The following is a 17,712-nucleotide window of genomic DNA, read 5'->3' as shown; positions in this document are numbered from 1 at the left end:
TGTATAAAACGACTGCATCCCCTTTGCGGAGCACAAACACAGTCTGATGTTCACAGAGGGGGAGTTTATGGGGATGCAGGTTTCTGGTGGGTTGGTGAAGCAGCCAGAAAAGTGGATGGAACATAGATTTTCACCCCTGCTTGAGTGAGCTCAATGGCCCATTTGTCACACGATACGTGACCCTGGTGTGTTGTTAGATCCTGGGCTGCTCTTGGATGTCTATGTAGTGGTTGTGGCCAGAAGCGTTCATTTTCTGCTAAGTCTGGTGAGAAAGGTGCAACCTTTCCTCCTCCATCCTCCTCCTATGCAAGGATGTTGCCACAGTTGTCACCCGCCTTAGTTGCCTTGAGATTTGACTGGTGTCATGCATTCTACGGGCGACCACATCTTGAGACTACCGAGACACTGAGGTTAGTGCAGCACGACATAGCGTGCTTATTAAATGGGGTTGCACACGGGGGAGCCCATTAAATTACGGTAGTATGCTGGGTCAATAAGCAATAAGTAGAATTCAGCATGTTGGTTTTAACCAATATTGCTTGGGACCTGGTCCTACTGACACAGCTGAAATAAGTTCAGCAAAGGGGCTTCAGCCAGAACTCTCTCACTACAAATGGAGGGGGTTTCTACCAGGGTGTTCTCCATGAGGGATCCTGGAGCTTAGAACTCCTCTCTTGGTCTGCCAGAGCCTGGTCTTCCTAACCTACTGAGCATGAAGAAAAGGCTGTGGTTTTTCTTGGGCTTTGAGGTTAGGGACTGGGTTTGGCAGTTACTGATTTATTCATGGGCAGCCCGTCACATTATATTGTATTGCATATTTAAATCTATGGGATAGGGCACTTGTAGCATAGGAAGTGCTTCAATAGAGATTTACAGAAACAGAGCTCCCTCCAGGGCTCTCATCAGCAACCTCAATCAGAGGGGGCTGCCTGAGAGTGACATGAGGTGCTGTTTCCGCCACATTCCCCGCCTGGTCTTCTTCACCAGGAAAGAAAGGACCATGTTCCATCCCCAAATTTGAACCCCATGTAATGATGCCCTTTGACACCACTAGGCCAATTTGTTTATGTGCTTTCATCAAAATTGGACTGAAAAAAAGTCAGTCTCCACAGTCATTCAGCACCGGCCCTGCTGGTCTAAAATACCACTCATGAGGAGACGCCTACAAATGCGGGGTGTCACAGTTTCAGGACTTGGCAATGTAAACCTGTGTTCTCTGTGACCCATCCAGGTGTCCTCCCCACTAATTCCCAGCTAGGTGCTCTGTACTCAGGTACACTCCAAACTACTTTAACACCTGACTACACTTCACACAGACTGAGACACTTCAACTCCCTGTCTGTCCTCTCCACTCTAACAGCTCAGTAAAACCCATCATTCGACATGGTAGCAAAATCTTTCCTTCCCAGATGTTATGGGCATCCCAGATCCCGGACCCAAAGTTCAGAGGTCACAGAGATGTGTTGTAGTCTAGTAGAGTGAGCATAGGGCTGAGAACCAGGCATCCCAGAATTCTAAACCCAGCGCTGCCACTGTCTTACTATGAGGCCTTGGGAACATCATTTAAAGTCTCTGTAAAATAGAAATAATACCACCACCCACAGACCTACCTCATCAGGTGTTGTGAGGATTAGTTATGGTTTGTAAAAGGCGACTGAAATATTAAGTAAATTGTTTCACTGTCATGCTCCTGAGGTGGACACAGAGAGCCTGAAGATGAAAAGAATCCCATTTCCTCCCAAATGAGTCAGTTTACATGAGAGAGATTAAGAATGGTAATGCAGCAGTGGTCGCCACAGTCTATCCTATTCAGGTTCTTATTTTGCACTGATCGCTGTGGTATCTGAGTGCCTGCATGTTGGCCTACAGAGTCTATACACCAGGGGTGGCCAAATTTACTCAGAACTTACTCAGACGTTCGAGAGCCAGAGAACACCTGCCAGGAGCCGGGACTTGAGGCTTCAGCCCCACTCCTGTTGAAGCCCCGAGCCCTGGCAGGTGCACCCTACAGGGCTGAAGCCCCAAGCTCCCCTCTCCGCTGGACAGAAGCTCCTATTCCCCTCCACCCCCCACTGCAAGGCAGAGGTACCGAGCTCCCCATCCCCTCCCCCAGGTCTGGTAGGCTCAGAATGGGGAGGCGGGAGGAGGGGGCGCTTGCGAGCCACACTTTAATGGTAAAAGAGCCACATGTGGCTTGAGGACCACAGTTTGGCCATGCCTACTATACACCATTGCTTGGACAATGAAAGTGTCACATAGGGCTTGCCATGTCCAATCAGACCACTGGTCTGGCTATTTCAGCACTCAGAGGTGGCTGTTAGACTGAGAGGAGGGGAATCTAAAGATCACATCATAACATAAGAACATAAGAATGGCCATACTGGGTCAGACCAAAGGTCCATCCAGCCCAGCATCCTGTCTACTGACAGTGGCCAATGCCAGGTGCCCCAGAGGGAATGAACCTAACAGGTAATGATCAAGTGATCTCTCTCCTGCCATCCACCTCCCTCCTCTGACAAACAGAGGCTAGGGACACCATTCCTTACCCATCCTGGCTAATAGCCATTAATGGACTTAACCTCCATGATTTTATCTAGTTCTCTTTTAAACCCTGTTATAGTCCTAGCCTTCACAACCTCCTCAGGCAAGGAGTTCCACAAGTTGACTGTGCGCTGTGTGAAGAAGAACTTCCTTTTATTCATTTTAAACCTGCTGCCCATTAATTTCATTTGGTGGCCCCTAGTTCTTATATTATGGGAAAAAGTAAATAACTTTTCCTTATTCACTTTCTCCACACCACTCATGATTTTATATACCTCTATCATATCCCCCCTTTCACACACACTTTCAATGTAAAATGTATCCAATAAGCTAGGGACATGTCCCAAGAAGCTTCTTACTAACTTTCCCCCCAACTTCTGAGGCCAGCCCTTTGCATAGTGAGGTTGATAATGGTGGCTATCAGTTGACTGCGGTTGGAGGGAGAAGCGAGATCATTTTGCAGGCCTGCTTAAAAATATTAAGACCTTCTCTGCCAGCATTCTGTATTTGGAATCCGTCAGTGCAAAATGCCTCATAGGAAGGTAAAAAAAAGTCCATAATGCACCTGGCTAAATGCCCTTCACTCCCAGCGTCAAGCCTTAAACACATGACCATCCCTTCTATCCATGGAAACAGAGAATACCACAGACATTACTACAGCAGTTTCAATCACATTGTGGGCAAAGCCAGCAGATGTCTGAGGTAATGTTCTTGAGCCACCAAAAGTGCATCAATACTGCCAAAAATCAGGTACCTACTTCACCACCAGTGCAACGCCACCAACAATAGTACCGGTGAAAGTAAAGTATAGACAGATCTCGGACATATTTACCACTGTTGTGGCCCTAGTGGGTTAGACCAGAAGTGCTGGTCTAACCCACTAGGGCCACAACAGTGGTAAATATGTCCGAGATCTGTCTATACTTTGGTGTATACTGTCTATACTTTGGTCTGAGCCCTGTCTACACTGAAACATCCACCATTTCTACCACTGGTGAGATGTCTGTATTTCTGCTACGACTGTTCATTCTGTTGCCTTATCCTCCCAACCACACACAGTCTGTTTGTCTGATGTGGCCACCTGTTGTGTCCTTTCTGACATGAGATTGTGAGCTATTTGGGAAAGATACTTGCCTTCTTTGTGTACATTACCTAGCACAATTACCTTTGATTTACGTTCTTAGCTGCTATTGTAATGCACATAACAAATAGTAATAATGATTGTGAAGCTGCATTGGTGGTGAATTATGCTTCCAATTTTTCCTAGTGTAGATGCACCTTCAGGAGACACACAGGAGAGGCTATCGCTGACATCAAGAATAAAGCACAGCAAACCAGACCTGAGCTGACCGATAACATGTGCACATATTGTGCTATCCACTGGGGGTGTGTGTGTGGGGGGGAGGGGTGTTCTACCTTTCAAAGGAAAGTAAGACAGAAAAGAAATCAGACAGAGAGCATCCTTGGAATATATGTAGGAATATATAATCATGCACTCTCTCTCTCTCTCTCTTTCTCTCTCTCTCTCTTACACACACACCATAATTTATCTCTTCCTCCTCCTGTTTGACATTATCCTCTGTTCTAGTATCATAATCTGTTGCTACGGAAACAACTATGATGTCACAAAGAGAGGATTATGGATGCCTTGAACAGGAAGAAAAGGTACATTATGATGGGAGAGAAAAAGACACCTACAAACAGCTTCTGAGCAGGAGACATTCCAGGAACAACAACTGTGAAATGGAAAATAAACAAACCAGTGGCGCTGATGTCTCTGTAACTGGGAATAGAATTTTCAAAATAAAAAAGTGTTTCCAGTTTTTGCCCCAAGAAGCAAAAAGCATCCGTGCAAAGCTGTTTAAGCATTTTCAAAAACTAGTTTTTCTCAGAAATGCTTTGCAAGTTTCCTTGTGCAGGATATTCTCTCAGCCTGACTGATTGAGGCTGGGTCTCTCTTACACCACTACACTGTGTGTGTTCCAGAACTCCCATCAAAAGTGCTGGCAATAATGCACCTATAACAATATGACTGATCGGTAGGGATCTTGTTGGTTGGCTGCCATCTTATGGGTCCTTTTGATCTTTAATCAGAAATAAATAGAGAAGCTCCGAACCTGTTTCCAAGACACTGATAACTCAGAAGAAAATGCTCCTGAATACTTATGGGTCAATGTCCTAACAGATAAAGCACAAGGTGGGATATTAGTTGGTGTCCGCTACCAACTGCTAAATCACATAGGGAACAGGATGACCGGCTCCTTTGACACCTATCTATAATGTGTAGGAAAAAACGTTCTATCCTGAGGGACTTCAATATGGGTGACATATCCTGGAGATCTCATGAACCCAGTACTAAAACATCCTTTCTGAACATTATAGATGAGAATTTCCTTACTCAAAAAGTGTTGCAGCCAACATAGGGGAATTCTATACTAGACCCTGTCTTGACAGATAAAGAGGAACTGATCACAGAACTAGAAATTAATAGTAACTTAGGTAAAAGTGACTCATAGACTTAAGGCAAGAAGGGACCATCATGATAATCTAGTCTGACCTTCTGCACATTGCAGGTCACAGAACTTCATCCACCCACCCACCCCTGCAGTAGGCCCATAACCTCTTGTTGAGTTACTGGAGTCCTCAAATCTTGATTTAAAGACTTCAAATTCCAGAGAACCCACCATTTACTCTAGTTCAAACCAACTAGTGATCTTGACTTGTGCAAGCAGAATGTAGTCCAGACCAGGGATATATATCCTTGGTGCTTTAAAAGGGTCAATTTCACTCCACTGAAAATAACGATGAGCCAATCATTTTAACAGAAAAAAAATGTAAATGATAATCGGGAATTGTTTAAGAACTTTACTTTACTAGATGCCCCAAAAGCTACAGTCCCACAATTGAGGAAGAAAGCCATATTGGTTAAAAAATCAACATGGTGTAGTGAGCAAGTGAAGGCAGCTGTAAAAAATAATTATATATATATATATATATATACACAAAACAAACAGAAAAAATAGGAAGTTGATAATAATGAATATAAATAAAAAGCTAGGAATTACAGAAAATTGATAAGGGAAGCAAAAGGACACAAGAATAAATCTATATCCAGCAGTGTTAAGGACAATAAGGAATTTAAAAAATATACTAGGAACAAAAAGAATCCTAACAGTGGCACTGGTCCTCTACTATACAGAAATGGCAGAATTATCAATAATAATACCAAAAAGGCACAAGTGTTCAATAAATATTTATTTTCTGTATTTTTGGGGGCGGGGGGAAACAAGTGATGTACTCATATATGCTAACACTCTTTCCAGTCCACTAATATCTCAGGAGGATTTTAAACAGCAACTACTAAAGTTAGACATTTTTAAGTCAGCAGGTCCAGATAAATTGTTTTTAAAAAGATGTTTGAGGAGCTCGCTGGATCATTAACGTTGATTTTCAATAAGTCTTGAAGCACCAGGGAAGTTCCAGAAGCCTGGATGAAAGCTAACATTGTGCCAATATTTAAAAAGGGAATATGGAATGGACCAGATAATTATAGACCTGTCAGTCTGACATTGATCCTGGGCCAGATAATGGAGCGGATGATCTGAGACTTGATTAATAAAGAATTAAAGGGGGGTAATATAATTAATGCAAATCAACATGGGTTTATGGAAAATAGATCCTGTCAAACTAACTTGATATCTTTTTTTTTTATGAGATTACAAGTTTGATTGATAATGGTATAGTGTTGATGTGATATACTTAGATGTCTGTAAGGCATTTGACTTCGTACCACATGACATTTTGACTGAAAAGCTAGAAAGATATAAAATTAACATGGATCACATTACATGGATTAAAAGCTGGCTAAATGATTGGTCTCAAAATGTAACTGTAAATAAGTAATCATCATCAAATGGGTGTGTTTTTAGTGGGGTGCGGCAGGGATCAGTTCTTGGCCCTATGCTATTTAACATTTTTATTAATGACCAGGAAGAAAACATGAAATCATCACTGATAAAGTTTACAGATGACACAAAAATTGAGGGAGTGATAAATAATGAAGATGACTGGGCACTGATACAGAGCAATCTGAATTGCTAGGAGCAAGCTGGATGCAATCTAACAATCTGTATTTTACTATGGCCAAATGTAAATGTGTATATCGAGGAACAAAGAATGTAAGCCAATACTTAAAGGATATGGGGGCTCTATCCTGGGATGCTGTGACTCTGAAAAAGATCTGGGGATCACGGGGGACAATAATCTGAGCATGAGCTCCCAGTGTGATGGCCAAAATGGTGAATGCAATTCTTGGTTATATAAACAGGAGAATCTTGAATAGAAGTAGAGGGGCTATTTCACCTCTATAGTTGGCACTGGTGCAACCATTGCTGGAATACAATGTCTAGTTCTGGCTCCCACAATTCAAGAAGGATGTTGAGAAATTGGAGACAGTTCAGAGAAGAGCCACAAGAATGATTAAAGCAGTGATACTCAGACTTCAGTGGTTCAGAAGCCAAATTAGCAATCAACATTATCCAAAAGAGCCACAGTAGTGTGAATGCATTGTTTCATTTACTATAGTACTACATATTCATATGTAAACAGTATGATGGGGAAATATATTATTCTCACAGCAAAATGACTGGCCAAGTATTATTATTGTATCAACTGCAACTGGTTAATAACATAGTAAAAGCATCTGATTGGTTAATAACTTAGACTGGTTAATAATTAAATCCCACAGTGTTTTAATATCATGTGCTGCAAAGAGCCGCAGGGGACACATTAAAGAGCCACTTATGGCTTGCAAGCCTCACTCTGAGTATCACTGGATTAAAGGATTAGAAAACATGCCTCAGAATGATATACTCAAGGAGCTCAATCTATTTAGTTTAGCAAAGAAAAGGTTAAGGGATGACTTGATTACAGTCTATAAGTATCTACACGGGGAACAAACATTTAATAATGAGCTCTTCAATCTAATAGAAAAAGGTGTAATGTGATCCAATGGCTGGAAGTTGAAGCTAGACAAATTCAGACTGGAAATAAAGCATCCGTTTTTAACAATGAGAGTAATTAGGCATTGGAACAATTTACCAAGGGATGTGGTGGACTCTCCATCACTGACAATTTTTAAACCAGGATTGGATGTTCTTCTAAAAGATCTGCTCTAGGAATTATTTGGGGGGAGTTCTGTGGCCCATGTTTTACAGGAAATCATACTAGATGAACAGAGTGGTTACTTCCAGCATTGGAATCTATGAAAAAAACAATTAGATTACATCCAAAAGCAATACACTCACTAACCTAAAATGATAAGCAAGAAAGACTCTTTCTTGTCCTCCGAGGCAACCATAAAAGCAGAGCCTCATTGATACAATGGCAAATACACTGGTACAGCTGACCTGATGTTAGAGAAAAGAGACTGTTGGGACCAATGCTGTCTAAAGCTATCCAGCTTTCATGCCACACACACCTATTTACTAAGACACACACACACACACACACTGGATGCACCTCTAGATTTTTATACATTTCAATCACCTGGCCTGATCATGAGAATGGGGCAGACAGATGGAAAGGAGAGATTATATGACAGCCATACATGCCTTTGCCGCATTATGTGCAGACATAAGATTGCAAAAAAAATCAACCCTCAGGGATTGTAGGGTCTTCCAGTGGGTCTATTTGCATTGCTTCTGTGTTTGAGCCCTCGATTTGGAGAAGCTGATAGTAGTAATGGGGGAATTTCAGTATTAGGAATCAGATCAATTAAACCTCCAAAAATGCTAATACTTCACCAAAGTTTACCCATATTATATGAATTTCTTGATCATGTGGAACTGAACTGGGAATCTCCCAGGAATGGAATTTCTCATGCAATAGCATTCCTTTTGCTTCCACTCCCAGCTGGAGCCAGGAAGTACAAAAATTAAAAACAACAGGACAGGGAAGTTGCTAAATGAACTTCGTTCAAGTTTTGGACCCAGGTTTGGCTCCTAGTTTACATGAACCTGTTTGCCTTTCCCTAGTTTTCCAGGATCAGGAGAGCACAGTGGGAAACAAAGCTGATATTCTGATGGGGGGTGAAATTTGGGCATGTCCCTTTAAGCACAGCCACTATGTCCCGATGAAGCTGTCAGTCTTTAGAGGAGTTCAGAGAGGAGCTCTGCATTGTGGAAATGTTATTCCAGATGATCAAACCTTGCTAATCCCCTTAAGTGTAAAGACTGTAATGAACAGGAAACACTGCTGCCCTCCTGAGTTTCCTGGGATTGCCAAGCATCCTGGAATATCATTGGGTCTGACAGAACATCATCACCTTGTCGTGTGACTATTTTATCACATTTTGAATGTGGCAGCCTTAAGTGATCTCTTTACCCTTTCTCCTTCTCGAGGCAGATGTCAATGCAGACACTGGAAGCCGACCAGGGAAGAGAAAGAGGCGTGATTAAAAGCAGTGCTCAACTTTTCTAATCAAATGGCCCATTCAGTGGAACCTGACAGACACTGCTACATTATCAAACTGCTGGGGAGACCTTAAAAATACAGGGCTAAATTCTGTAGTCCTCAACTCAGCAAAACTCCCACTGACTTCAGAATTCAGTCTATGGGGCCTGATTCTAAACTCACTTACACCAGTGTCATACCTGTGTGTGACTCCACTGGTTTCAGTGGCATTACTGCTGATTTACACCTGGTATCAGTGAGATCAGAATCAAGCCCAGAACTGGCTAGAGAGGCTTGGGCGTGGGGAAGTTCACAGTGCTGCTGCCCTTTTTGTACCCACATTGTAGGTAAGTAGAGGACTTCATTCTCCAGGGCTGACATTCCTCCACTAGCTTGAAATTCACCTGGAGTCGTCAGCCAGTTTATAAAATACTTTGAACATGTAAAGAACTACACAAGTGCACAGTGGGAATTTATTACTATTATACCAATAAGCAGTAGGGTTTATTTATTCTTTTTAACCCGGACTTTTGATTCTCTAAGGTTATAAGTGTGGATCCAGAAATGTATCTCATACCCTGCTATTGGAACACAGGGAGCTCATTTACTTCAGTGTGACTCCACTAGCCTTAATGGAATAACTCTTAGTTCAGGTCCCAATTCAGAAAAGCATCCATATTCGGGAATGGCGCTTAAGCCCATGCTCAAGAGCTTTCATGAATCGGGGCCTTACCCTGGTGTGAGAGGAGAATCAGGCCCACTTTCTCCACCGGTCAGCTGTAAATGCTCACAGGAAATAAAGTGCCTTTGCTTTTTCTATGCTATATACACACAAATTGAGCAGCTGCTGACTTGCAGGAAAGTCATCATTTGGGTCTGAATGTAGATTTTTAGAAAGGTTAAAAAACTGAAATAATCTCTATAATTTTTAGGCCAACAGTTTCAAAAGAGGATGCCTAAAGTTAGGCTCCTAAATCCATATTTAGGTATATAAATAGGTAAGAGACCCTTTTTTCTAATTAGGGAATTTCTCTCTTTTTGTTATGCAGGAATGTTTGTAGCTGGACTGGTCCTTAATAAAGAGGTGGATAAAGTAAATAAATCTTCCACTAGAGCAACAAATAAGAGACAGCATTAATAACAGTAATACACTGAACTTACAGTATACAAATTCCTTAGTAAAGGTGAGTGGGTCCATTTACAAATGGACTAACTAAGGCACAGAGCCTAGGTCACTGGGACTGCTCATGTGTTTAAAGCTAGACACATATGTAAGTACTTTCCTGAATTAAGGCCATAGATTAAGGGTGGAATTTTCAAAACACACAGTCCTGGCCTAACTCTACTGCATAGAAACCTATTGATTTCAATGGGAGCAGAGTAAAGCCAACAGCAAGTGCTTTTGGAAAATCCTACTCTAACAGTCAGGTCCAAGGTCACACACCAAACCAGCTCCCCAGACACTTGATCTTAGCACTGGTCCATGCTACCTCATCCTGAAGTGGAATAGTCTTTGCCGGTCTGAACACAGGGATGCTGTACTCACATCTGAACTACAGTTTTCAGTAATCATAGAGCGGGGGGCTCTACAACTTTCTCATGTGGGGGACCACTTTGTGAGACACAGAGACTCTCACAAGGACTCACCTCCACTCCCAAAACCCCAATCGTCCAATGGCTTGGCTCTCAAAAACCTTCCTTCTGGAGACCACCAGAGCTACCATATGCCAAAGGTTGAAAACCAATGCTGTGCGGTGGCCCAAACTTATAAACTTGGGTAATTAAAAGTAGGCACCTAGATCCAAGCCTAATCTCCAAGTAAGTGGCCTAATTTGCAGAGGTGATGAGCATTCAAAATACCCATGGAAGTTAATTAGGGTTGTGGATACTCACCACCTCTGAAAATCAGGACAGTCATTGAGATGCCTAAAATAACGAATAATAATACTACCCAGATCTTATATAGTATTTTTTTATCCATGATCTCAAAGAGCTTTACAAAGGAGATGACTATCTTTATCCCCATTTTAAAGATGGGGAAACTGAGGCACTGGGAGGGACGGTGACTTGCCCAAGGTCAACCTTTAGGCACCTAAGCCCCTATTCTGCAAACTCACCATGATCTTCAAATTTGGGCCTGATGCTGCACACACTTATGGATGTGCTTAACTCTGTATATGCAAGGTTAGGAATCCACCTGAAGCCAATGGGGTTTGTCACTTGTGTTGACTTAAGCCAATGTGTAAGCCCATGCAGGAGCCAACCTAAGGGTACGTCTATACTACCCACCGCATTGGCGGGTAGTGTTCGATGTATCAGGGATCGATTTATCACGTCTCGTCTAGATGCGATAAATCGAACCCCGACTCGACACCTGTACTCCACCTTGGCAGGAGGAGTAAGCAGCGTCGACGGGGAAGCCGCGGCAGTCAACTCACCGCCATGAGGACTGCCAGGTAAGTCGAACTAAGAAACTTCGACTTCAGCTACGCAAATAGCTTACCTGAAGTTGAATATCTTAATTCAAACCCCCACCCCCTTCCTTCCAGTGTAGCCCAGGCCTAAGTCTGAAGTGTGGCCAGTGTGCACATTCCTGCATTCTGAGTGGCTGTTCCTCTCAGAACGCATTGTCTATCGGCCTGCACTATCCTAGCCCTTACAGGGTTTCTTCCATTTCAGAAAATAAAACAGCATCTCTCACCCATTACATCTCAATAATATTTAATCATTGGACATTTCAGTATGATAAAAACAATAATTATAACTGGAGGGGGTTTTCTGTTATCTTGGAAACAACCATGTCTTGAGCTAATAAAAACCTGTGACTTTGGTCCCAGCACTGATTTAGCTCAGGTGATGGTTATTACCTCATAAACAGGAAGCGCCATTCAGTTATTATCTCGGCGCACAGAGTTTTGGGGCAAAGCCCTTCACAAAGTGCCAGCAGTTAATCCCTTAAAAATGATCACATGCTGCCTCTGTAAAGTGCCTGTCCCAGAAGCTCTGGGAAAACACTAGCCAATTAAATAGGATCTGACCTTAGACATGTTCAGGGTCAGAATTTCATGCCTCCAATGACCTGATCCTGCAAGGAGCTCCCTGTGGGCAGACTTTCTGCCAGCATGAAGTTCCATCAATGTCCCTGTAGTGGCTAGGTAGAATTTACAGAAAATACAGATATTAATTCTATAAGCCACCCACACATAAAACTACTGACACTGTTGCTATTAATACACTGCAAATTGCAACAAAGTTGTCACAGATAAGTAATAAGCAAAGCAAAACAGCATAACACCAAAAGAGGAGGCAATAATCATTCTAAAAATAAAGGTTAAAGCGAAGTAACACCCCTTTATGCAGGGCTCTGAAGACTGCCAACCTCAGGTGCTGGTGAGCCACCCAGGAAAGGGCAGGTGAAATTCACTTCTATGCAGAAGGCTGCACAAAGTCTGTGCACCACTTAAGTCCATCTTACGCACCCTTAAAATAGGGCTTGAGTGGAACTTCAGTGGTGCATAGGCATTGTGCTTCACCTCTGCACAGGGCAGAATTTCACCCACCAAGAGTATCACAACTGATTTGAGCAGTAATGTCAATATAGGGTGAGATGCCATCATCTCTGAGTCATGGGGCCAGATGCTCCACTGGTGTGACTCAGGATAGCTCTGCTGAAGCCAGGGGAACTACACCAGTTAACACCAACTCTGAAACTGGACAATTGATTTTTAATGCCAGAGAGGACCGTTATGCTCATCTAGCCTGACCTCCTGCATAACACAGGCCATAGAACCTCACCTAGTGACTCTTGCATTTAGCTCAATATCTTCTCCAATCTCCATTAAGATTAAAGCAACTCAAAACCAACCCAGATGCTGAACGTTAGTTTTACTTGCCTTTCTATTTTTATTCAGCTCAGTCTATTTTATTTCCTTCATTTGACCCTTTCAATTCTAAAACAGAAAAAGAACAGGAAAGGCTGGAGAACAGGAATGTGGCAGGTGAAATCCTGGCCCTACTGAAGTCAATGACAAAACTCTCCTCGATGTCACTGGGGCCAGGATTTCATCCTATGTATTTACTTATTATGCACTGTATAGTTCACAAGAGCTGCTACTTGGGCCAGCAGGTCTTTGTACACAGCTCACTTAAACAGAGACGTATTGGAATCGTTTCATAAATAAATCCTTTAGGGCATCACATTTTCTAACAACATGTTTTTGTAAAAGAGCCTGTGCTTTCAAACCCTCTGTTTTGGTGGTGATGGTGGGTGTGGGGGGGTACGTGTGTTATAATAGTGATCCGTTGATAGCGCAAGAGTCAAACAATAGGAACAGAGGAGCTGTTACATACTACAGCATTGATCCAACACCTCTGCTATTGTGCTTCCATCAGTGGCCTAAATGTACCTGATGCTCCGGAGGAAGGCTCTGAGAGAGCCTGTGATGTGCAGACTATCATTTCTGAAAGGAAAGACCAGAACCACACTCCCCTTTTAAGATTAGATTCACATTCCATATGCAAGTAAATACAAGTTTCCATCCATGCCTTATAATGTGTCAAGAACTCTGGAGAACTCTCATGACTATTAGGGAGGACAGAATATCCATTAAACCCTCCCCCCTGCAAAAACAGTCCAACCCACAAACCTATTTTAATGCAAAATTCAACCCCCTTTGTACCTTATGTTGACTCCTGAGAGTTGGGATGTTGCAGATTTGCCAGCTTTAAGGACTGGGATGTTAATAGGCTGCAAAGTTTTGCTGTGGGACCTTCCCTGCTGCAAGACTGTTCTACATGGCTCCAAACAGGCCTTCTTTATAAGTTGTTGGGTTTTTTTCAATCACCCAAGTGCCCTGAAGCAGCTGAAGTGAGAGTGCAGTAACTGCTAAACTCCAGCTAAAAGCCTCAATGCGTCACCACAAATCTAGAGAAGAATCCCGTATGCTGGCTCCCACCAGGCTGATGTCCATTAGACTCGTTCTTCCTATAATATTTCACAATTGGGGATGGTGCCATGTACTTTCGCAGAAAGAATGCTTAATGAAACATTTACAGAAATGAGCACAGTTTTCCACAAAGGAGATAAAGTAAAAATCGTGTTCATTCTACCCTATGGACACTGTTCTTTATTCTATCCTCAGATCAAGGGGGTGAGTGGGACAGTAAATTAAATGTCCCTCTTCTGGAGACCTGGGGGACATCATAAATGAACATGATCTTGGTAGATTCATCTTACCCCACAGTGGATTTTAGTCCACATCACAAAATCACTGCATAATCCAACCTGATTAGTAGACTCTGTTGCAGAGAGGCTCAGGACAGGGACAGCAGGCACTGTGATGCAAGACAGGCCTAAGGTGCATTGGACTAGCTGTGTAAGGGGTCCAGTGCTGGAACAGCAGGGAACTGATTTGGTCAGGATTAAAATGCACTGGCCGTGCTACCATCTGTGGGGCCCCAAATCTAGACTAGCAGGGAAGTGAGGCAGGTAAAGATTTGGATGCCCTTACACAGCTGGGAAGTATGGAGCCCAGGACAGGAACAGCAGGTCAGGATGGAAGTGAAATGCCACAGCAGGGTGGACACCTACTTGCCTCTACCAATTTCTGTTAGCATCTCGCTGCCACAAGCCTCACATCCAACCATGAACATGGGCATTTCAAAAGAAAGACTTTCCAAATAGAGACACTTCTTTTCCCTTGGAAGGGCAAAGCCTGCTCCTAACAGTTCTTCATTCAGTGGCAAGTTTCTTTTCTAAAACAGACCTTAAACGTCCAGCAGAGGGCGAGTTCAGGATTTGTTTAAAGGGAAACATTATTTCATTTCATTTCAACACCCCAGACAGTTCCAGCGCTGACTGTAGCCTCTTTTTACAGATACAGTTTAATAATAAATGTCCCTCATTGCTTTGCAAACTCTCTTTTTTCAGCAGATCTGTTGCATTTGCCTTTCATTAGCTCAAACTGCAGGAAAAAAATAATGGCTACATTAAACCTATGCTCTTCAGGATCAGGGAAGAAAGGACTGGAATAATACTTATTTTTGTTGCCTACAAACAATCCCCTTTGTTTCTTTTAGAGTTCAAACTATTTACGGGCCATACAATTTTAAACCACCCGGAAGCTTCCTAGCCATCAATAAGCACATCGGTAACTTTACACCGTCAGGAAAGCTGGTTCATTTAGAACACTCCAACTAATACTAGATTTTCTTCCCAGATAAGTTTTATCAGACACACTACAGATAAAGTATTGCTTCCCGCATGCCTCTTCCCCGGCCAGACATTAAAAAATCCCTTGCTATAAATCGATCGTCAAGACATTTCTATACAAAATAAACTGGGGATTTCTATCCAGTTTATATAAATGCTCTCTAACCAATTCTCAACCAGAAAAAGCGGGGGGGGGGGAGCGGAAAGAAAGGACATAAATGCAACGCTAGGTGATTTAAATTAAGCCGGATTTATTTTTAAACACGAGTCCTAAATAGAGAGAGAGAGCGAGAGAGAGAAAGAGAGAGAGAGAGAAAGAGAGAGATATAAAAACTGGGAAAAACTAAGTTCACTTTCAATTTTCACTGCAATCCCCGGTTGGATTTAAGTAGAAACTGAAAGAACTGACAGTCTGCTGCTAGAATTTTTTCCTGACATATGTGCCTAGATATGCTATTTTTTTAACCTAAAAATATAGTTGATCAGCAAAACCCCAAAGCAAATGCTTTCTGGAGTACAGGCTAAAAGAACAGGGTGTTCAGCCCTTGAATTTAAACTACATTTCATACATACGCACGCACACACACACACAGAGCAATTACATGGCAATCTTAGTCAATTTCATTGTTCGGCTCGGCACTGAAATGGACTTTTCCACCCATTCCCTTCGTGACCATGGACCGAAATGATCAAAATAAAATAAAATAACATAAAATAAAGAGGGCTGAGGAATTTTACAGACAATCATGGGTGGAGGGGAGGAAGAAATGGAGAGCAAATTAAAACCAACCTCCATTCAAATACTAAGAATACTAATTTTTGTAAAAGGCAGAACCTCACAGCAGCGACAATGAGCTGTGCTATAATGTTGATTTCAGATCTGTGGTCATTTCTTCTCTTTTTTTGGTGGGAGGTGAGGGGTGCCTGGTGCCAAGAGATGGCCAAAGGACAGGGATGGGGAGGGGTGGAAGGAAATAAAAGACCCCGAGCTGCCTTACCTTCGTACATAGGGGCCATCGGTGCAAGAATGTGTTATTCATGGCAAAAAAAAAATATCTTAAAACATTTAAAAAATGAAGCGAGATCTCAGCCCCCCAAACTCAATACAAATCTGCCATCTTGAGCCTCTGTCTCTCCGTACAGTCGAAGCTGCCAGCCTCCTGCATCACCGCCTCACTTCATCGGGGGGAGACAGAAAAATCCAACCTTGATCCTGTCCATCTAACAAAAACACCACCAAAAAAAGGAGCAGGGAGTGGAAGAGGTGTGGGGAGGGTCGATGCACAGTGGACAGGTCAAGGGTGAGGGGAGGGGTGGTTAGAGGCCCCCCCAGATTTGGGACTTTGGGGTCGGGGAAGGGGGACTCGGCCGATCCCCCTAGCTCTCAGCTCAACATGTCTGTGTGTGTTGGGGGTTTCTGCAAAAGTTGCATTGGAGGCGAGAGCGAGAGCGAGACAGAGACAGAGAGGGGGAGAGGGAGAAAAAAAAAGCAAAGGGAGTTTGCAAATAATCAAATACCGATGGCACTGATCGCAGTTTCCCAGAAGGGGAGAGAGCGAGAGAGAAACCCTCTACTGAGATTATGTGGGATCTTGTTTAACAACACATTTCAATCAGGAGAAAAAAGGAACAGTCAACAGAAGTTGGTGAAACAGTTCTGTCTCCCTCTCTCTCTCTCTTTACAGAAAAGAAAAAAAAGGCAGCTGATTGAAGCTTTGCAATTCACTGGCTGTGGGGATCATATAATTTGAGCTGATGTTTTACAATAGCATGGAAAATTCCTACCTCTCGCCCCCCTTCCCCAAATAAATCTTCTATTCCCTCTAGGCATTTCACAATCTGTTTCTCTGACAAAAGTTCCGGGGATTTTTAAGTCCATTCTTCCCATTTAAGTCCAGTTTTGTAGTGTAAATATTTAGAGGGTGCATTTAAAACAAACCTACATTGTTGCTTTCCAAATTATTCACTTTAAAGAACCACATCAAATAAGTGTTTGCTTATGGAGACTGACAGCTAATGACCCTCCTCCTGTTTTCATTTTAACAGATCCATCTCTTTCCCTCAGTTATTGCTGGGGAAATGCCAGTCCTCTCAAAATCATTTGTTATCAGCACGTTGACATATGTTGTAGGGAAAGCCTTTATTTTCTAAGCATCTTTCATCCAGTGGTTCCTCATTACTTCACAAAGAAAGGCAAATAACCATATGCCCATTATACCAATGAGGAAACTGAGGTACAGAAAGGTTAAGTGACAGCAAATTATATGACAAAGGCGGAACCAAAAACTAGGACCCTGATCGTCCAATAACCTCTGCATGGGTCCGCCCACACAGAGCTCTTTGCAAGATCAGAGCCTGGGACCAGATCTTCACAAGCGCTCAACAGCTCCCATTTAGGCATCTAAATGAAGTGGCCGGAATTTTATAAGGGCTAAACACCCAACAACTTCACTTAGGTGCCTAACTGGGAGTTGAACTCTTTTGACAATCTGGTCCTTAGTCTTCTG

At 42.7% G+C, this 17,712-nt stretch overlaps 1 protein-coding gene across 4 annotated transcripts in view; it reads right to left on the bottom strand.

Annotated features, from left to right (window-relative positions):
* HIPK2 (homeodomain interacting protein kinase 2) overlaps positions 1-16,655 on the bottom strand; it is a 204,186-nt gene extending 187,531 nt beyond the window's left edge. For all 4 annotated transcript variants that reach the window (XM_044988692.1, XM_044988710.1, XM_044988720.1 and 1 more), the window contains exon 1: positions 16,204-16,655. In XM_044988692.1, coding sequence (XP_044844627.1) covers positions 16,204-16,222 — 19 coding nt within the window. In that variant the 5' untranslated portion in view covers positions 16,223-16,655. The remainder of the gene's footprint in view (positions 1-16,203) is intronic.
* Between the last annotated feature and the right edge of the window lie 1,057 nt (positions 16,656-17,712).

This window comes from Mauremys mutica, chromosome 1 (assembly GCF_020497125.1).
Source record: "Mauremys mutica isolate MM-2020 ecotype Southern chromosome 1, ASM2049712v1, whole genome shotgun sequence".
NCBI classification, from domain to species: Eukaryota; Metazoa; Chordata; order Testudines; family Geoemydidae; genus Mauremys; species Mauremys mutica.
This window is presented reverse-complemented; position numbering and strand designations above follow the sequence as displayed.